This window comes from Vicia villosa, linkage group LG2 (genome assembly GCF_029867415.1).
Source record: "Vicia villosa cultivar HV-30 ecotype Madison, WI linkage group LG2, Vvil1.0, whole genome shotgun sequence".
NCBI lineage: Eukaryota > Viridiplantae > Streptophyta > Magnoliopsida > Fabales > Fabaceae > Vicia > Vicia villosa.
In genome coordinates this window covers 229,561,465-229,584,854 of record NC_081181.1, presented here as the reverse complement: position 1 = coordinate 229,584,854, position 23,390 = coordinate 229,561,465, and the positions used below count along the sequence as shown (strand labels likewise).

At 30.2% G+C, this 23,390-nt stretch overlaps 1 protein-coding gene across 1 annotated transcript; it reads right to left on the bottom strand.

The window, feature by feature from the left end:
• Positions 1 to 12,820: 12,820 nt before the first annotated feature.
• Positions 12,821 to 17,558, bottom strand: LOC131654170 (NADP-dependent malic enzyme-like). The gene is made up of 18 exons (XM_058924592.1): positions 17,343 to 17,558; positions 16,887 to 17,152; positions 16,002 to 16,197; positions 15,768 to 15,919; positions 15,581 to 15,686; positions 15,408 to 15,473; positions 15,154 to 15,321; positions 14,963 to 15,046; positions 14,758 to 14,856; positions 14,597 to 14,644; positions 14,449 to 14,502; positions 14,269 to 14,367; positions 14,086 to 14,175; positions 13,919 to 13,996; positions 13,745 to 13,819; positions 13,538 to 13,628; positions 13,302 to 13,430; positions 12,821 to 13,180 (listed from the first exon to the last, which is right to left on the bottom strand). The coding sequence occupies exons 1-18, from the start codon at positions 17,370 to 17,372 to the stop codon at positions 13,092 to 13,094; spliced, it is 1,920 nt and encodes a 639-aa protein (XP_058780575.1). The 5' UTR covers positions 17,373 to 17,558; the 3' UTR covers positions 12,821 to 13,091.
• Between the last annotated feature and the right edge of the window lie 5,832 nt (positions 17,559 to 23,390).

Below are 23,390 nucleotides of genomic sequence, written 5' to 3'. Positions count from 1 at the left end.
TCAAGTTCTTCTACCCTTTTACAGGAAGGACTCGACGCCCAATTTGCCTTGGAAAGAGCAATCTCGATTGTTGATTGCAATTCCTAAGCAAAGGGAAATGCTTCATTCTTTTTCATTATCTCCTCCGCAAGTGATTCCACCTTGTCAACCAAAGTGTCGGGGTATCCCAAAGCGTCAACAACATCTTCCATTTCCGAAAATGATGAATAGACCCCATGAAGTTATTCCAGATAATAGTCACATTTGATGGTAAGAGTTTATACGTGACTTTGAAGTACCTCCATTTCCTCTTGGATACGGTATGACATAAGAACTTTTCCTCGTCTAGTAGCAGCTCAAACCCAAGATGATCAATTCTCGATGATTATAATACGTTAGGTTTGACAATTCCTCGTCACAAGTAGCCAGAACCTTATTTGTGAAATAGGAACAATCTTATTCAAAAATAAAGGCTCAGATCTCTCTTGTCGTACTAGGACCCGGACGGGCCAGGAAAAAGGCAAGAAGTGCATCCGTAATCAGAGTTGACCCCCCTAGGAATAGACCTCTTTAGGTTTTGACCAACCACTCGATGATTCCTAGAAAATAATTTGTTTTCTTGAGGGACTTTAAGCTCAGGGCTAAAAATTAGACCTTCCCCATCCTTGGGGTTTGAATCTTCCTCCACCACAACCTGGTAAGAGAAGCCTAAGATTTCCACTTACATTGGTGGATGGGTAACCAAAGTAACCGACCCAATAGAGACCTCCGACAATGAAACTCCCCTAGTGGCAAGAGTATTGGGACTACTAAGAGATATATAGCCTGGGAATTTGCCTTTATCCTACCAATTGTCCTCCCAGACATCATATTATCTGCGTGATCAAATGACATTAGATAAGTAAAAAATCAAAGAAATGTCAAGAAAATGTAAAGAGCCCATTATGATTTTAGAAGATAACCTTTATAGCCTTCTTCGTGCTAGTATCCACCAGCAAATGAGTCGCTATGAGTTGCTCCAATCGCTTCTTCAATATTGTGTCAGGAGGGATTACGCCACCAGCATAACCAAGTTCTTCGGCGAAAGAAATAAACTTCCTATTTAGGTATATCTCTTTGTAAAACAAATTATCCTCCCTATAATTGTAAGATCTGAACTCCGCAAAGAAATAACTTTTGCACTAGAACTTGGAAAATATGCACGTCCACATGTATGACAACCTAACATCTATGTTGTACATCTTTATGTGAATTTCTGTATTAAGGAGAGTAGCTAGGAAGTATTAGTGCTTAAAATTCTTCGCGCCCCAGAGTAAGCCTTAAAATACCGGGTACCATGTCTCAAAGAAATCAAAAGTTTGCTCTGAACATGATGAGCCGAATTGCGCTAGGCCTTGAAGATGTGGAAGAAGAGCCGAAGGTTAGCACACTTTCTTGTATTCATACTAATGTTGGAAGACCTTGATGTACCCCAGCTCACTGGGTACAACTGAGAATGAGATATTTCTAGGTGATTAAAGACGTCAATTTCAAAGTCGTTGAAAGGAAGACAAAAATCAATTAAAGAGAATACGAATTCATAAAAAGGAAAGGAAAATCTTTCATATTTATTGCATATCCTATTATCTTCATATGGAGAAAACACCCTTCATTCTAATGAAGACCATGCTTCAATAAAATCATGATCCATACCATCCACCCGAGATAAGGAAGAAACGACATGTAGGGTCTTCCGTTCTATCCACTCTATTGAAATGTCTCCCTTTCCCTTACTTCTGATAGTCGGTGCCACCTCTATAGGAATGAACTTCGTCCGAAGGAAGATCTAGATTAAAAGGTGACTCGAAGAGAGTTCAAACTTGAAGACACCATTTATTGTCAAATAACACACATGGCAAGGAAAATAATTAAGAACAAAGCAAGAATATCTAAAACCATAACAAAGAGAAACGAAGAAAAATGAAAGAAGAAACTCAAACATTATGTTAGAAAAGAAATGAAGATGGAAACGTGTGTGTTGGGAAAATGATGCATATAGAATTGAAACAAAGATTCACATAAGAAGTTTGACAACGATTGGGAAAGGAACTTGTGAGGGAGAAGAATAGGAGGCATTTCCTTAAACCCACACATAGCGAAAATAGGAAAGTGACTAGTTAAAAGTTCTTAGGAGTTTCCCCACTATGGTAAGCCACATGATCTCCTATGTTAGGAAGCGAGAGATGCACAACCAGCGGTCCCGACTCCCTCAAAAATCAATCAAAGACACCTGAGTGAACTAGGCCCAAGGGAAACCATTACTAGAAAACCAAACACGCGTGTAAAGAACTCCCTAGGAAACATCATATAGTGCAAGAAAAACATTTAATTCATATGTTCCAAGGCACCATCAGTGACATCACATCAAGACCTGTCACCTACTTTGATTGACGTCCAATCCAAGGGTGTACACGACAAAAACCCTTATCCGACAAAGTAGAGACAAGGATTGGGGAAAGTGTTCTACGTCGTCTGCAAATCCCGAAAAGGCAAGACCTAGATGAAAGAATGAATGAAGCGGGTGTGAGGAATAATTGCATCCTGTTTCCCACCCAAAGTAGACATTTTCACCCTCTATTACATTATTCACCATCTAGATCAATCAGGAAACTTCTAGTTTAGCATGCCAAGTCCCTCGCATGCGGTTTTAACCGTCCCTAGTATATAAGATAAAAAGCGCACTATTTTTAAGTATTTAAATTTACTTTCACTCTCTAACTTGCGCGTTGGAGTGCTAACCTTGTAAGTTAGCACTCATTCTACCACATCAAAAACTCAAATCCACTGCATTGGAGTATTGCTGCATTACTCGTCGAACAACTCTAATTCTAACAATGACGCAAATTATATATTTTAAAAATGCATAACAAAAATAACAAAATTTGTAGAAAATCTTATATTAAAGAATAAATAAAAGTTTTATAATTAAATACAAAAGGAGTATTATCAATTAGATATTATTCATTTTTTAGTTATGAAGAGCATAGTGATAAAGTTCAAACAAAAAACTAATTGTTGATTATTAGGAAATTAAAGATTCAAACATCCATTCTAAATGAATTTTTTACAAATAAAAGGACTATTTGTGTATAATAAAATAACAATTGACTAGATTATAAAAACTTCTACACTGTGATGATGATATTAGATCCAAAGGAAATTTGGTTTTGAATGATGTGAGTTGAATTTGAAAAAAAAAAAAATTGTAGCAATTTCCACGAAAGAAATAGGAAATTGGGAAGACAATTGGAGCACATGGGCTTGACCCAAGGTCGCCGCCTCCGATTGGTGGGCCTTTAAGTGATCCATATATAGAATGTGAATTTTAATTCAGAAATTGACATAAAATAGAAATTGTACCCGTTAGTATTAATATGAGATTTCAACAAATTTTCAATTTAATATATGTATCGTCGATTTAAACTTTGTCGAGTTTAAGTCTTAGCTGCTAAAAATATGAAAGTTTAAATATGATCAGTAGTTTGTAATAGATTTATTTTTAGATTTGAGTTTAGCTTTTTTAAATGATCTTTTGGTATGTTAATTTACTTAAAAATTTATTTTATTTCAATATATATAAATAAATAATTCCATTAATATTTATATAGACTAAAAAATAAAAGATCAATATACTAAAAATTTATTTGTATTAACTTGTCTAATAGCATAAATTTTGTGAAATTATTTGTTTAAAAAAATTCATAAAAAAAATTTATATCATTATTCATATGATATGATTTTTTCAATCTATTTTTATAATTAAGTTTTATTTTTGAATTTTAATTTAATGAATAATATACATAAAAGGATAATATTAAAAAATTATATATATTTAAATAGATCAGTCTTATAATTTAAAAGATTTTTTATAGTTTGAAGTCTGGTTTTTTAACTAAATAGATTTATAAAAAAATCTAAATATTTTTTATTTAAAAAAAGTCTAACATAATTTAAGCTTGTGTAAGCTAGACTTTATATTCATGTTAGTTGACTTGACTTATTCTTATTTATCCATAATAAATATTATTGATTGTCTATTTTCATGCCACAATTATTCATTTATATTTTTTATTTTATATAAAATATTGCATCAATAAGAAAAATAAGAGAGTAATTAATTATCCTTATAATTCCTTAATATCACATTGATCCTAGTGAAACTTTGATTTGGATCTCTTAATGATTTTATATATTTGATTTTTGTTTGGTTAAAAAATGTCGAAAGGGGAGATTTCAGAATAAATGGAAACCTAAAAACGTTTATTTTATTTTATTTTATTTTATTTTATTTATTTTGAAGATTTATATGATCTATTTCATTGTCAATATGTACAAGAGTAAGAGAGAGGTAAATAGAGAGAATGGTTGTGACAAGAAACTATGAAGCTTTAATGAGATTGATCGATTGTAGTTTCAAAAAAAAAAAAAAAAACTGATGGGCTATGTTTTGATACAATAAAAATAAAAAGAAAAGAACGGAGCGAAATTGAACGGAGCGGAAAATATAAAAATGGATGAAAAATAATAGTATATGACGGAATGCATTTTATTTGATATTGCTTCATTCCATTCATTTTTAATTAATTCAAACAATAAAACATATTTTATTCTATTTCGCTTCATTTCATCTTATTTCATCGATTCAAATGTACTTTAGTGAGCAAAACACAAATGAGACATATGGATTCTTGAACTCATTTGTTATTGTTAGAGTGGAATTTCGTGCAAGTGTAATTCTGTTAGGTGACTCATTTCTTTTTGAGCAAATTGATCTTTCCTCATGATGAATTAACTTTATGAGTACTCTAACTTCGAATTTTGTTTTTCCTCACATAAAAGTTTACAAAGAAATTTAAGCAAGGTTCATCTTTACTTATAGACATTTGATTTTTCAAAGTTTTTAAATCATCAGTATTTCATTCTCAATCATACTCTCAATCATCTCAAATTTGCTTAATTCATGAAATACATATTGTCATTATAATGTTTTTTATAAACTAACCATTTAAATAAGAGCTTGTTTCTTTTGACTTTTTTAAAAAAAATAAGTTTTATAATGTTATATAATTTTGTATAAAAAAATTTATAAGGAAATTTCTTTTTATATAAAAAAACATCATTTCATTAATCATTTCATTAAGTAAAAATAAAAAGTCAAAAGACATCACAATCATCAAAAGACCTATGATATAAGACATACTTCATCCATAATCTAGAAGCATCTCTACTAATAAAAATTGCATAAACATAAAAGACATTACACATAGTTTGATCACAAGTTAAAAAGATATAACCAAACAAGAAACCACAACATATCACTCATTCATCAACTCTAGGGGTGGGAATAGGTCAGGCCGATTAATAAAGGCTTACGGCCTAGCCTATACAGGCTCAGGTCAGGTCAAACTTTTTTTTCAAATAGAAAATAGCTATGTTTTTTTAAAAGCCTATTTAGCTAAAAAGGCTAGGCCACAAGCCATACAAAAAGCCTTTTAAGCTTAGTAGGCTGACCTATTTAAATATATATGAATAATTTTATTATTATTATTATTATAATATTGTATTCATACTTAAGCTTAGTCAATTTGATGAACGAATGAAAATTAACTGCAAAAACTTTATGAGTAATGTCATGAGTTGTATTCTTAAGTTCTTTCAAACAAATAGTATCAAAAAATTTATGTTAATGGGTAAACTTAAATAAGTCAATGCAAACAAGCATTTAGTCTTGTTGATCTTTTAATTTGTTAGTCTATTTAAACATTAGTTAAATTTCTTATTTACCAATGCTCAAATAAAATAGACTTTTATGTAGGCTCTTAGACCAAACAGACCTTCGAAAAGGCTAGGCTTAGGCCTATAAATAAGCCCTTGATAGGCCATAGACCAGACTTAGGCTTTGAAATTTTTGACAGGCCGGGCACAGGATTGGCAAAGCCTAGCTCGGCCCAGCCTATTTCCATCTCACTCGCTCTTAAGAATTCCATTAGTGGCAATATAAGAATGAGAATCCACAATTTTTTTTTTTAAATCTAATTAAGGATGTTTTCTTTGTTTTGTGTTTGTGCATTTTGACTGTCTTTGATCTCAAGATTGTCCATTTTTATAGAATACTCAAAATGTAATTGATGACTAGAGATAGTGTTGCTCCAAAATACAAAATGCTTTGAAGCTTTTTATCAAACACCAAGAGTGCACACTTAAGTCCCAAAAGACAAAATTATAGAATAGAAAACACAGAAATAAAAATGGATAGATCTGAAAGAGAGATAAATTGCAACCAGTAATAAATTCACTGCACTTTATGGGTGGGCAAAAAGTAGCAAACATCAAAGATATGGGAGCATAAATTGAGGAGAGAGTTAACACACATTTGTTAAGTTTGAGATGCTAAGAAGAGTCTTAACAAGTTTTCCATCTCTGAGTGGTGGTGGCTCTGGCGGCGGTCGGATCAGCAGAGAGAGGTGATTTGGCAATGGTTTCCGGTGGAGAAAGGAGATATTCGATGAGGGAGATAGTTCCAGTGGAAGCGTGAGAGTGAGGTTAGATGAAAGAGGTATTACCCTTCATAGAGGGAGAGATGGCCACCTTAAGGATGGAATCCACCATGAAGGTGGGAGGCGGCCACCATCAAACCCTAAAGATTTGGGGGGAGGTTTTATAGAGAGAAGAGAGAGCATCTCTCTCTATTTCAAAGAAACTTTGCATAAAAACTTCAAATAAAAATTTGCTTTGAATAGTTATTCTTAAAATGTTATTTTAGATATGTCATATTTTATTGAAAAAAAAAATTGAATATCAAATTTCTAAAATATCACCTAATTTTGAAGTTATTTTAAATAGTTTTTCATAAAAATCATTTTTTAAAATATAAATTTTTAAAAAAATTGTGATTTCAACTATATTTTAAACTTCAATAATGTATATTAATAATGTATATTTATATTATAGGATGTCAAAATTAGTCTTTCAATTAAGAAAAAAAGAAATAAATATAAAAAATTGATAATATTTTCAAAAACAATTTTATAAAATTTATTTTTAAAAACATGAAATAAATATTTTTTTTAAAGCTAAAATAAACCAGTCCTAAGTTTTGACTAGGAGCCATTATAATGACAGTTTACATCAAATTAAACTAAATCAAAAGAAGACATTACACTAATCAAATTCCTATCATGAGTATTCAAATACTATTACAATAAAATCACTTATACTTTAGCTTTTAGTTTTGAGGGCATTACTTCACTATTCACTTGGCTTTTACACGTAGATAAATTAAAATAATTTGCTGAAATTACATCTCATTGAAATATTACCTATAAAGTGAAAAGTTCACATAATTAATTAATTTAGTTTCATTAATTTTATGACCGGTTTGCTTTAGCTTTAAAAAAACAAAATTTTGTATTTTTAAAATAGATTTTCTAAAAAAATTTAAATTTTTTTTTTTTTAAAATTAAAAGACTAATTTGGATTTCTTATAACAGAAATATACATTGTTAAAGATAAAAACATAATCGAAATTGTAATTTTTTATTTCAACAATGTATATTTTTAAAAAATATCCAAACAATGATTATTGAATTCTTTTTCAAGTAGCTTTAAAATTAAATGATTTTTAAAAATTTTGATATAAAAAAAATCGATAAAATGATGAAATATCTAAAATAATATTTTTAAAAGAATTATTTAAATTAATTTTTTTTATTTGAAGTTTTTATAAAAAAATTATAAATTTCTTTTACACAAAAATATATTATATTATAAAAATTATTTTAAAAAAAGAAACAAAACAAACGGATCCTTAATCATGACCTAAATTCTTAACAAGTAGTAAGTTAAGAACTTAGACCTAGTCGAAAATATTGTCCAAAAAAGTATGACACGTATCTTTTTTAATTGTATCATCATGTTGTTAACATGGTCGAGTAGTATTGGACAATAACAGAGTCTCGTGATTTCTCCACTTACCATGCCATATCCATTATTATGAGGATCACTTAAGTTAAGGTGAGCCCTAAACATAACTCTCTAATTAAAATTTTAACTCATGCATGTATAAATATTGAATCATTTTAAGAATAAGGTATATATAATACAATCATTTCTAAGAAAAACATCAATCCATCAAGTTCGAAAGAGGTTAATGCAATGTTAATAAGTTTTATAAAGTGATTTTAGACTCTAAGGATGTGTGGCAGAATATGTACTAACATTGATGTCAAGCAAGTGGAATCTGAAGGCAATAGTGTTCAACCTTTTTTTTCATAAACCAATTACTCCTCTATTCCAAAATAAATATCAATTTTATAAAAATTATTTGTTCCAAAATAAATGTTGCTTTTAATTTTCAATGAAATTTTTATTTTTATTTTCTAATTGTATCCTCTAATTAATACTCATAATTTATATTTCTCTCAGGTTGCATTAATGATAATTAGAATACACCAGTAACTAATAAGAATAATTTGGTAAATTTGCCATTTCGTCTCTTTTATTTATCATATTTTTTTTAATATGTGTGAAAGTAAAACATTTATTTTGGGACGGAGAGAGTATTTTTTATTTTTTGTTCTATTAATTTGAGACACCAATAAGAAAAATAAAATAATAAATTTATACTCTAAAAATTAAGTCTAGTTTTAAAAACTCGAGAAGGGCGAGAAGGGTTAGAAAGATGGTCTAGGAAAAAAAAGTCATGACCATAATATCATAAGTAGGGCTAGACAATTGGTGGTTTGGATCGATGTCGGCTCAAATCTTAAATATGACAAAAATCAGATTTTATTTTAAAGACTCAATTTTAATCGATAAAATTTTGATTATTGACAATTTTGGTTAAATCGAAATGGCGGGTAATCAAATAGGTTTGATCAGTTTGATATTTATTGGACTAAACCCACCAAAATGTCTTGTTTTTTTTATAAAATTCCCACATTCATCTTTTTATTAATTTTTATAAATTATAAAAAAATTAGAGTAGGCAAAGAATAATAATTTTTTTATTAATGAAATAAAATTATTATTCCATAATAATACTTTCAATATTATTTGACATTAATTTAGTCGTTATCGTAACTACAAATTAAATAATATTTAAAATGTTATATTATATGTCTTTTATTTTTTCAAGTATATAATACAACTATTAAATTATAAAAATATAATAATCTAACAGTATTATGAATCCCGTTTTTATAATGGATAAATTTTGTAGTAATAAAAATAAATAAAATAAATATTAGTTGAGTTCGGCGAGTTTGATTTTCGACGAATCTAAAATAATCATTCAAACCCTACCAAAGCAACCTTATACTATCTAAATTAGACAATGTGATTAACCCGACACTCGATCCGACCTAATTCGTTTGCAAAAAAAGATAATGAATTGTTTGATTTTAATTGCGCAGGTTCAAATTTGTCCACCTTATAAATATATCAATCTCTTATTGTCCCTTTTTTTTTTTCACTTTCCTAAACTTGTAAACGAGAATATTTTTTCTCAATTTTGTTTCCATACATTCCCCACATTACCAAAACCACTTTAAATTCATAATAATGTCGAATTGAGACATGAAAATATACTTTCAAGATTCAATCAATTATCATATTCAATCATGAAAAAACCACATGTAACACTATGACATTCCTTGCATTTTCATCCATTTTCAACACCAAGTTTCTTCCAACAACAATTATTGTTTCTAAGAATCTCTTTCACTAGGTAATTCTCCAAATATGATAATAATCCTGTAATTGAATAAACAATTTGAAATATTAAAAAAAAAACCTTAAATTAACCCTAATTCTAAGAGAATCCTAAATTTAAGAAAATACTCACGCATTAGATTTTTCGGGTTGGGAAAAGGGAATTCGCCTTAAAATTAGAGATCGATGGAATTTAAGATGATAAAGATGATGATAGGAAGTAGTGATGATAAATGAGAATGAGAATGACAATGATGAAAAAAAACCCTTCTCCCACCCAGGGCCGGCCCTGTGCATAAAGTGCTACAGTACATGGTCCCAAATTTAGGAAATAAATAAATATTAATGGAAATAAATAAATGTTATAATAAAAATCAAATAAAAAAAATGTTATGATATAAATCCAATACATACAAAAATTAAGATAGATCAAACCTCAAAGTAATTATAATTAAATATATTATTTGATTAATACATAATTGTATTTATAATTGTATCTTTTATGTGTCTTTTTTAATTATTATAATTATATTTTTTTTTTAAATATGGACCTATTTTTGAAATTAAAACGGAACCTCTGCATTGATTGGACCGGTCCTGCAGTCCGACCTTTATTCCCCAGCTATCAACAACTCTCTTCCTCTATTTTCTCATCTCTTCTCTAACCTTTTTTTTAGTGTGTTGTTGTCTTTAAAGTGTGTATGTTGTGACTAAATTTAACTAAGGTATATTTAATATTCTAATCATTAAGTGAATCCCAAAGTCTCTCGTAAAATTAATATAATGTTTGCATGCCAAAATTTAATATAACAAAAATAAAATATTAGAGTATGCTAATAAAAGTTCTAATTCTTTTCTTTATTATTTATTAGGGAAGGAAAAATGAGAGATGTTACATCGTTCCCTCCTAATTAACTTTATCCTTAAAATTTAGTGACTTATAGGTGTGAATGTTTCTCAAACTTTAGATTTCATTTCCTAAGGGCTTCTTTAGGAGACATAGATTTTCAAACAACATTCACCAAAGAGATTGTATTATTTCTCAATGTTTTCATGCTCAAGCCTACAACTCAACCTAGTACCAATTTAAAGGTAATGTAGGTCTCAATTGGATAGAATTTTGGTGTAGGGTTTTAGACATGTGAGGAACATAATTGTTAAGTTAAGACACGTGAAATACATTGTATCAACCAAAGATTGAAGGGGTAATGTCAATTGGTAGGCCATTGGACCTACTCAAAGAATGATCTTAATTTCTTTACCCTCAATGTTTTCCCAAAGCCAATTGTGAAAATAACTCTTATGAACACTAGAGGTCTTGTATTATTGCCATCATAACTATTTTGTCTACTTTGTCACTTTCATCTTTTCCCTTATTATTATGCTTTTCTTTGTGGTGTCTCTAATGATTTATGGTCCTAATATAATTACTTTATCGCCTACCTACAACACCCAAAAAGAAATTATGCATTTCCTTCCATGCAAAACTTCATAAAAGAGACATGCCTATGTTTGATTGATTGGTACATATTATCAGGATCGTTTTTAAAGGTATGTAAGACGGCCTACAACACAGGGCCTCATACTTTTTTATGGTTAAACTATGAAAAAAGGTCTCCATACACATATTTCCTAATTAATTTATGGTTAAATAAGACATCTTAAAAAATGCATCACTCATATGAAGTTAAAATCAACGGTTTCTACAGTACCTCTCAAAAGTTTGAGACGGCTCTGCATATTATTATATAGGAAAATTCTCATTTTTTTAGCTACAGTTAGGGTCGATCAACCGATAGAACCAAACTCGAACAAACCGAGATACAAATCAGTCGGAATTGATCTAACAATTGAATCCATGGTTTGGGCCGATTTGGCATTTTGGGCCAGAGTTATACCCAAACAGTCCGAGTGTCCACCCCTAGTTCTCACGTGCCTTCATTTAGTTAGCAATGGATAAGGTCCAAGAAAAATATTCATCTACTTTTTTTCCATCTTTCATCCCTAGCACCTCGAACTCCCTTTTAAGAGTTTACAATTGAGCCCTCTTCACCTTCGTAAACCCTTGATATTTTTGCTTCATCGAGTTCCAAATATCCTTGGCAGTGTCGCGATTAAGAATTGTTTCCATGATGTTTTTATAAGTAGCTTAGAAAAGATAGTTTTTTTGCTTTCCATGATGTTTTTATAAGTAGCTTAGAAAAGATAGTTTTTTGCTTTAAGATCCTTCAATTTTGCTTCTTCAATAGCCTTACGTTGTTGTTCTGTTTGTTGGAGACTTCTGTCGCTACCCTCGGAATCCCACTCTCCAACAAGCTTCAATACTTTTTTATCTGAAGAGATTTTTCATCAGCTTAGGCTAATGATCATAATGACCATCGAATCTAGGTATGGCAGGTTGAACGAAATTATTGTTCTCTGCTGCCAGTGACATGGTTGTTTGTTTTCAAACCTTGAGTGTTTCTCTCACTTTCTCATTGTGTTTCACTCACCAAAATTCAAAACTCTCTTTAAGAAAAACTACAGTTTTTTAATTCTCAAAAAACCCTAAAAATAACCATGCCCTGTTAGAAGCTCTGTAAATGTAATTCGGAGTTCAAAGGAGAAGAAAGTGAGTCTAGTAATTTGGAGTTCGCTAAGTAAATAAAGCCTGGCCCTTTTCATTTTAGAAACTGTAACCTGTGTATTTTTTTTTCGTTACAAAATTGTGGCACATCATGGTTCTCTTATTTACGACTACTCCCTTTGAATTAATTTTTTTTCAAACTTTTCTTTGATGCAGTCATATTCAAATGTATGAGACATTAAATAACAAATTTCAGATGAACATGCATTAGTCAAAAGTAGTTATTATTTTCCCTTTCTTTTAATTGAATTCTTAAGTGCCCAAATTTCCAAGCTATCCATACTCAATAACATTGAATGACAGGTTTCTACATTCTTCACGCATAAATGACTCATCTCACCATCCATTAAATATATTAAATTCAATTTGACTATCAAAATATTAATACTACAAGATTTAATTATTCTACAAGTCCCTAGGCTACTTGATAATTAAATGAACCTAAATTCAAATAAAATATGCAAGTGACTTTTTAAAATGGTTCCATTTCTATTTTTTTAAAATACTGTCACACAAAGAAAATAGAAGTATATATTTAGCAATAACATAAACTTTCAATCTACCCTTAGTAGTTCAACTACAACTACACCTTCCTAATTTCCTTCCTAACTCACCCAATTCAATTATTACTTGTAAAAACAAAAAAGAGAGAAAAATAAAATAAAAATAAATAAATAATTGACAGTAAAATAATTTCATGTAAAATGAAAATCGGGGTATTATTGTCTTTGTCACTTCACCGGTAGGTTCTGTAAGCCGGAGTATACATACAGCTCTCAGCAAACTTCTCCAAATCTTTTGGTTGAGGAAGCCGAGTCGCCAAACCTATAATAAAAACACAAACTCAGTTCACTCGGTTATCATGATAAGAGATTATCCTATAAGCGCTTAATGAAGATGTTGAAGATGTTTATCGAATCAGACTCTTAAAAAGCTAAAAGCTCACCGAGCTCATAAGCCTTAGCAGCAACTTTGGCAGCAATGTGAGCTGAAATCTTTCTGATGTTTGTGAAAGGTGGAAATATCAGACCCTTCTCAAAGTTCTCTTCTGTTACTTGTTCAGCCAATGCCTCAGCTGTTACATGAATTCTGTTACTCCATTTGTTTATAAAATGAATGTATTGATTGATTCTATGTGTACTACATTTGAGTATTTTAAGTAAAGCTTTTTTGCAAACTTACATGCAGCGAGAAGAAGATCGTCGTGCACGCGAATGGTACCGGACATTATTAAACCTAGGCCGAACCCAGGGAATATGTATGCATTATTCGACTGAAGAGCAAAAAAAAAATATTTAAGTTAGTCGAGATCAGATACATCAGTTATTCAATGAATCTAAAAAGTCAACATTTGTTTATAATAAGGAATGGAGAATCTCGGGGTTATACCTGCCCAGGGACAAACACTTTCCCCTTATATTCAAATGGTGGAAATGGGCTCCCGCTTGCAAAAATCGCACGTCCCTGATTCGTTGACAAGGGAAGAAAAGAAAACAGAATGGTGAGCGTTGATCCAAGAATAAGATGAAATTTCAATGCAAAATATAAGTTGGTTCTTATTACCCTGCTCCACAAGTAAGCTTCTTCAGCAGTACATTCTGATTGTGATGTTGGGTTGGAAAGAGCCAGAATAATCGGTTTCTACAAGTATTATCAAACAAAACAACATTACTCAACTTATTCAGACATGAAGTTGTATTGGAGTTACTTACTAGCGACACGGAACGTACCTCATTAAGAGAAGTCATCGCCTCAACCACCTCTTTGGTAAAAGTTTTTCCTTGTCCCGATGTTCCGATAAGAACAGTTGGCTTAATTTTCTGAAAACATAACACTGAAAATGTAAGAAAATTGAAACTTTGTTTATGTGCATGTGTCTACGTGTAAAAAAAAAACAAGACTTATCATCATACATTAACAGCATCAAGAAGGTTTCTAACAGGTTCGTGTTCATGAGCCCACGGCTTCTTGAAATGTTGGAGTGATTCTTTACGGGATTTAACAATCAATCCCTGAAAAAGTAAGAATAAAGGATTAATAACGAGGACGAGAATCTATTATACAAATGTGGAACTGACTTCGGTTTTACTAACCTTCGAGTCCACCAACCAAATATTCTTGCGTATTTCCTCCAACGGACCATTTGTCTGCATAATAACGGTAGTTTCTCGATAAATCTAAATTATTCATGCAATACTCAGATCACAATACTCTCTCACCGCCTTAGAAGTAGCTACCAACCTGTTTTGATATTTCAAGAGCAATGAGTTCTGCGATTCCAGTGCCCGCCTGCAACCCACCCAGACAATATAATTAAGCCAAAATGCGTAAATAGATGTAGCAGTTTCGAAGAATGATCTTGTGAGAAAAAACGATGAACACAAACTTATGCAAAAACATACCTCTCCGGCACCGAGGAATAAGAATCTGTGGTCAGCTAAGTTTCCACCAACCAATTTCAAAGCTGCAACTAAGCCAGCAAGAACAACTGATGCAGTTCCCTAGAACAAACAAAGTAGATACAATATCAGAGACAATCACGGTACGAGTTTTGAGCATTGTGATAAAAAATACATGAATTCAATATCTAATATAGGTATTTATTACCTGAATATCATCGTTGAAAACCAGATGTGTTGATCGATATTTTTCGAGCAAATCAAAAGCATTGTGGTTCGCAAAGTCTTCAAACTAATTATGTCGCATAACAGGTACATAAAACAGAAAAGTTGGAATCAGTACGAACTGCAATCAAATAAGCCAAGAAATAAATTATGCTTTATCACATTGCTTGATACCTGAATTAGGACTTTTTCACCATAAGTTTGCTTGACTGCAGTCATAAATTCATGTATGAGTTCAGAATATTCTTGCCCGGTTGCTCGTCTTCGCTTTAGCCCGATATATAATTCATCGTTGAGCAGCTTCTCATTGTTTGTCCCAACATCAATTGTTATAGGCAGGCACTGTAACAAAGTATAAGGTCATTGCAAGTTTATGGTAAGCATTATTTACGGGTTAACAAGTAACAATATAGCCGAAATATACTTACAGCTGAAGGTCGAACTCCTCCTAGTGCTGTATATAAAGAAAGTTTTCCAACCGGTATTCCCATCCCCTGAGAATTCAGCATAGAACGCAAAAGGAGAGATCACAGCATCAGATTTTGTGATTCAATTAAACTATCAAAAAGTAATAATGTGAAACACGCATAATAGAATTTACCTGACAACCTAGATCACCAAGACCTAAGATACGTTCTCCATCGGTTACAACTATGACTTGAATGTTCTTCTCGGGCCAATTCCTCAGTACTTCAAGAATCCTCCCCCTATAATTTAAATATCCAATCAAAGGTGAGTTACTAACAAAAAATTCTAGGAGGGTAAACAAGCGATCCTGTTAAACATACTTCTCGTTCAAACTTATATAAAGACCCTGTGGACGCATAAAAATGTCTCCGTATTTCTGGCAAGCCTCACCGACAGTTGGAGTATACACAATTGGGAGTAATTCTTCAACGTGTTCAATGAGAAGTTTGTAAAACAGACGTTCGTTTCTTTCCTGCCAATAAAGACGGGTTTCAAAGTTATACACAAAATAATGAACAAAAAACCAAAGACTGCGAAAATTCTCATAAACAGACCTGTAAATCCATCATAGCAGTGTATCGCTGCAACGGAACTTGATATTGGCGTATATGCTGGATCATTTTCTTCACCTGAGTTTCTTGAGGAATAGTTGTTGGGGGAAGAAGACCGCGCAAGTAGTGAGCATCCCTCTCTTTTTCAGTGAACGCCAACCCTTTGTTGAAGTGCGGATCTCGCAACAACGTGTAACCACTAAAAAGCAAGAATCAACAAATTCGTAACATGGATCATAGACATAAACATTCAGAACTCTTAATATTCAAAGAAGCTACTCAAATTACAAACAATTCAATCTGTTGAGAAATAAACTTGTTAAAATATTCGATCCACAACTATGCAAATTTACATTTCTATACCACAGAAAGGAACCAAAAACAAGGTTGACGAAATATATTAGGTGAACAAAACTACACTCATGACATGACATCTAATATACAATCTATAAAGCACAGACACCAGACACACGACACTGATATACGACACTGATATAGACACATCTTCAATCATCGACACTGATACTGACACATCGACACCAATAATAATTTGAAAAAAATGAATAAATTAAACCTAATCACAAGTGTTGGAGGCAGTTTCAGACACTGACATGGACACACCTTTTTTAAAGGAATCTTTTTTCACAGGTGCTTGTGCTACAGAACATATTCAAGATCTATGCTTCAATCATAACAAGAAAACAATTCAATCAAATCTCAAGCACTCCAATTGAGTGGATGGTGACATAGACAACACAACAAGACAAGGATCTAATCTGAATCTAACAAAGAATCAAATCATAAGAAACCTAAGACATAATCAAAATCAAGAACAAGAAAAACAACAGCTAAGTAAAAAAAACATAAGATCAAAACTGTAACTCTCACCTAGCAACAGAAACACTCCAAGGAGTAACAGAATGATCCTCAGTGGCCTTATCCTCGCCATAAACATCTCGAGGACCGCCACCGGAGATCGCGTTATTGTCAATATCTTCCACCACAGGCTCATTCTTAATCTCTTTCAAAGGTGTCTCCATAACAACGCTCCCATTTCTGTCATTGATTGGTGACATACAACTCACCCTCCAAGGTCCATAACTTCTTCTCTGTCCACCACAGACGTTACCACACCCACCTAACCCTGTGTTACCCTGCTCACAATAAATTACACATTAATAACAAAACCCAGATGAATAAATCACCCCATCTAATTAAATTCCACAAAAAAAATTAATTTTTTTTAAATTCGTAGCTGAAAAACAAAAAACCCAGAAACTGAATCATTCTTGAACCATTCTTGAATCACTCTTGCAGATTCAAGATTTGGAGAAAGTGGATTACCAGGAAGTTGCATCTGGTTGAGGAGATCATGATGCTGTGCTGTATCAGAGATAGAGAGAGTGTTAAGAGGAGTAAAAGTAAGGTTTTTTTCTCTGTCACACTCTCTCTCCTATTCTAAACCTGAGTTTGGAATTTCTCTTTGATAAAACAAGAGAGAGAGGGAGAGAAAGAGATTGAGTTGGTGGAAATGAAACAATGAATGAAAACATGTTTCGTAAGGTCACCTTAAAAAGGTTGTAACTCGCAACTTGTTTGAACAAGTACCATGAACGAACTTCAATTCCCATCGTCTTTCACTTTACCTAATTACCCTTCGTTTTTTCCGAAACTATTTCTCTTACTCCCTCCGTCTCATAATAAGTGTCCTATTTGTATTTTTTCTTTGTCTCAAATTAATTGTCCATTTACAATTCCAATGCATCAATCATTATTATTTTTCCACTATTATACCCCTATTTAGTAACTTTCACGTTATTCAACTACTATATTAATAGGGGTATTCTAGTAAATGACATTAACTTTTTTACTAAAACCAACACATCCAATCATTTTATTAAAAACCGCGTATTGCTCAAATAGGACATTTATTATGAGACGGAGGGAGTATTATTTTAATATAAAAACTATGCAACCAAATCAAATACTATCAACAAAATAAAATAAATTGCAAGTGAGTCCAAAATACGTGGGACATTTTTTGTGTATTCTTTTTTATTTTTTTTTTGAGAAAAATATTTTGATAGAGAATTAATCTGTTTTTTATTTTTATATTGTGTGTTTTGTTTTGAGACTCGTAATCTATGCATGTATGTATGGATTGTGATGCGGCTATGGAATGAGACTAGAAGTCAGAAGAGGTGTGGTGGTTGTGAATTGTGATGTGGGTGCCACTGCCATCACATTAACATGTGGAATGGATATATGCATCTATTTTTTAAATTAATTTATTAATATTTTAAAAGTTTTACTAATTAATTTAAAATTATATTTTTTAATAAAAATATTATTTAATTATTAAAACTATATTTAAATTTTTTAGATTGAAATCTGAATCTCCAATTTTTTTAATTAGTTTAAAACCTTTGAACTATCCCATTAAATCATAACATTCAAACTTTAATTCACTTTTATCCTTGATTAGATATCCATTCAAGTTAATTTTTTTACTTTAAAATTATATATTTAAATTTTAGATTTAATTACAATTTTGATTCTCTATTTTATCTACTGTAATTTATAAAATTGATTTCTTATTTTAAATTTAAGTTTTAACTTTCCTCTCATATTTTTAAAATTAACAAAGTTTATATTTTTTGATGACAAATTTTTATAAAACATGATCCCCAAATCTCTTGTACTATTTTATTTTAATGAATTTTGGGTTTATTCATCGCATATAAAGTAATTGTGAAATTTTATAGATAAAAAATATAAATTAAAAAATAAACCTCTCATTAATTTACTATGAAAAATATGAGAATAAAAATTATTTAGATTTAAAATAAGCGATTAATTTCTCGATTCAGATAAGACTGGGATCAAAATTACAATTTATCTTAAAAATTATGATTTGTTTACATGTAATTTAATGAAAATTACAAATCATTTTTTTTATCCATGTGCCAACACATATTAGTTGTATGTGTAAAAAAAAATTACAGTTACATTGTATAAATTATATTTTAAATTTACTGGAAACATACTAGTTTGTGGCTTTAAAGAAAAGACTGTCTTAAAAATAAATATAATTTTCTTATAAAAGTATATTAAAAAGATATGTTTACCACTTCCTTTATAATTACATTTGCAAATTAAAGATAACATTAAAAACATTGGATGATTTCAAATCCCATTGATCTTAATGTCAATAATAAGAATAGCATAAAATTAATTTATAAAAAAGTTTCATTTTAATATATTATAAAGAGCTTAAAGGTAGTGCACTGTCAGTATAAAATATTTTACACGGTCAGTGCATTACAACCCTTAAAAAGAAATACTTTACATGTGATTTAAAGAAAAAGTCAAATATTTACAAAAATTAACGGTTATGATTTCACTGACAGTGTAAAACTGTTTTACAGCGTCGGTGTATTTTCATTAAATCCTATTATAAATATAATTTATATTATAAGCTTAAAGATAGTGCACGGTCAGTGTAATATTTTACACGGTCAGTGAATCACGACCTTTAAAGAGTATCCCAAGAGCACTAATTAGTATTTCTCATATTTTATAAGTGAGTTAAAGAAAAATTCAAATTCCCACAAAAATTAACGGTTATGAGTTTACTGATTACATTATCAGTGTATTTCTATTAAATTCTTATATTAGTGACATATATAATCAATTATTTTATAATTTATAAATAGATATTATAAAATTAAATTTTAAATAATCTAATAATTATAATTAATTTAAAAAGTAAATTATATTTATATTGACACGGCATTTTTTTAGTATTTCAAAAAAATTGAAAAGAACATGTTTAATGATTAAATAAATAAATTTTATAAAACTGTGAGATTTAAAAGAATTAAATATGTTCAGACAAAAGAAAGTATATTTTTTTAGTCAAAATAATTATTATAAAAAAAAAGTTATGTTTTTGTTCAGTCAAAATAATTAAGGGTTAATAGTAATTCACCCCTGTAATGTTAGCGAATTTTGCTTTTCCCTCCTCCCTAATTTTTGGCAATAGTTTTTTCAAAAAAAATGTTGCCAAAATTTGTCTTTGACAACGGTGGGGGTAAACCAAAACACGCTCATATTACCGGAAGTAAACTACTATTAACCCAATAATTAAATATAAAAGCATAAAGTAATTAAATTTTTTATTCATATTATGGAATTCTTCCAAAACAATTTTAAAACACTATTTAAGAAAATAATTATTTTTAAGGATAATGATTTTAATTAAAGTATTTGTTATTTTTTTACTAAATTTAACAGAAGTGATAAGGCGCATTTAATATAAGGAATCAATATTTAGTGTTCTTCATGTTTTAAATAGAATTAAATCATGTCAAGAAAATCTACTAAAAACAAAAATAAATAAATTATTTGGCCATTTTAAAAAAATAATTATCCTTTTAAAGCAAAATTTCACTTAAGATTGAATCAATAGCTTTCGTATAGATGGATCAGGTGATTGTTTGGTTTTGGACTAACCTCTAAAAAAACAAAATCAAAAATTCTTTTTGGGTGAAACGTGTAGCAACAAAATATTGTTCTCTTTATTTGTATTCTCATGCATCATAACTTAACAAGTCCAATTTGGACAATCACAAGAAATAAATATATTTCTGTTTTGACAACAAAAAAACTTGGACGGTGCATAGCATGTAGTGTTAGAAAAATGCCCTCCCCGTGTATTTCTAAGAGGAAATATTATTTTATAATTAAAAAATGAGAAAAATTCATATATATATATATATATATATATATATATATATATATATATATATATATATATATATATATATATATATATATATATATATATATATATATATATATATATATATATATATATATATATATATATATATATATATATATATATATATATATATATATATATATATATATATATATATATATATATATATATATATATATATGACATACCAAATGAAAATTTTTGTTATTATGAAAAGTGAGAACTTTTAATAGCAACCATATGATTGAAAATCAATGATCAGATCTGCATTTATGTGATACATCTATTAATTATTATCTCTTAAAATTTGAGTGAAATCTGAGTCATTGATTTTAAATTGTATGGTTGTTATTAAAAGTTCTCAGTTCTCATAATAACCAAAGTTCTCATTTGATATATATATATATATATATATATATATATATATATATATATATATATATATATATATATATATATATATATATATATATATATATATATATATATATATATATATATATATATATATATATATATATATATATATAGGGAATGTATCAAGTAGGAGAGTTTTTAAATAAGAGATAAGAGGATTCAATGCTAACCATTAGATTAATCAAGAGAGAGAAATAATAATTATAATAATATTTTAATAAATAATTTAATTCTCTCTCTTGATTAATCCAATGATTAGCATTGAATCCTCTTATCTCTTATTTAAAAATTCCTCCTACTTGATACATCCCATATATATATATATATATATATATATATATATATATATATATATATATATATATATATATATATATATGTGTGTGTGTGTGTGTGTGTGTGTGTATGTGTGTTAAGAAACTAAACTGATATATTAAGCACTAAAAAAATTCTTTCAGCACAAGAAATACCAGAAGAATTACAAATGTAAAGTTACATCAACACTCTGAATCAAAAACCGCAACAATGAATAGGAAATCGAAAATTATAAGTCATTAACTATTATATATTGCCTGGGATTTATTCTCCAACTGTGGTATTCAATAGTAAACGATTGGAAATAAGATTTCAACCACTAGAAGGATTGTAGTTTAACCTTTTCACAAATAGAAATCAACGAATGAGTAATGTTTTGGAAAATTCCGTACTTTTCAAATGATCCACACAGCGGCCACCCGAATGATGTGTAAGGCGTTACATCATGCTTTTGACCACCCAACCAATGCCACAAAGTGATCATGTTGTTCCTGTAAATTACCCTGAGAAACCAATGAAAACCCTAACCAACCAAACTAAATTGGCCACAGTTTTCGATAATAACCACACTGAATAAATATATGATCCATGTTTTCCACCTAACCACACTCTGCTATACATAATTGTTCTTGAGCAGTGATAATTCAATAACTTTTGTCGGAAGCCTGTTACGATATAACCGCCAAACAAAAATACTAACCTTTAGCGGCACTTTAGACCACCAAACATGAGACTCACTGAATTGTTGAGGAGCCTTTGACTTCAACAAAACATGATAAGCACTGCTAACATTATACCGCTTTAAAGAATGAAGTTTCCACACCCATGTATCCTCAACTGCATCCTGCAAAACAAAAGACTCCAAACACCAAACACACCCCCTCACCAACTCTTCCTCCCACGCAAACAACTGTCTGTGCCAACTCCTAGCCTCGCCATCAAGCCCCCATCCTAAAATAAACATCTCCGCTACTATTACACCCTTAACACTTCTCCCTTCAACCAATGATCCCTCCAGAAAAGAGAATTTACCCCATTACCTACCGATCTCTCAATGTTATCGATGAGCCACCCACTCTCACGAACTATAACCCCTTCTCTGTTCCTACTAGGGGTGTTCAAATCCAAACCAATTCAAATAAAAACCGTAAACCGATCCAAAAAAACCGAAAATCGCAAAAAACCGAAGTTAATTGGATGTGTTTGGATGTCTTTTGGTGAGAACCGAACGGTTCGGATCGAGTTTCGGATTGATTTTTCAAAACCGATCCAAACCAAACCAAACCGCATGTTTATATTTTTTTACTTTATTTATTTTTTATTAGTATGATATGTTACATAAATTTATTATTATATGATAATTATTTTATTAATATTATCTATTAGCTTAGTTTAATCTATTTATTTTTATTATTTCATTTATTTCAACAATAATCAATCATTCTAATTTTATAATATTAATTTTTAATATACTATATGATATATATTACATCAAATTTATGATTTATTAGTATTTTTATAATGCTAATAATAATATAATTTGAAATTTGGATATCCGAAAACCGATCCAAATTAAAACACATTAAATTGGATCGGATCGGATTGAATTTTTTTAACATATCATCCAAAACCGAACCAAACCGCAAATAAATTTATCTTTGGATCGGATAAGTTTTTGTCTTATAACCGATCCAAACCAAACCGTGAACACCCCTAGTTCCTACACACATTTTGCCACCAAACAGAACCTCCGTGTATCCCAAAACTCAACTTCCCCCTTCCTCAGACTTCCCCTTTCCTCCAACACCCCCCAATACCAATTAACTAATAAAGCATTGTTAAACTCCCTCAACCTTCTCACCCCCAGCCCACCT

Excerpts from the sequence above, each read along its gene's own strand:
- LOC131654170 (XM_058924592.1), bottom strand. The coding sequence starts at position 17,372 with ATGATCTCCTCAACCAGATGCAACTTCCTG. Across the intron at positions 15,322-15,407 it reads GAGGAGTTCGACCTTCAGCT|TGCCTGCCTATAACAATTGA; the intron begins GTAAGTATATTT and ends ACTTTGTTACAG. Across the intron at positions 13,181-13,301 it reads TGCTAAGGCTTATGAGCTCG|GTTTGGCGACTCGGCTTCCT; the intron begins GTGAGCTTTTAG and ends TTTTTATTATAG.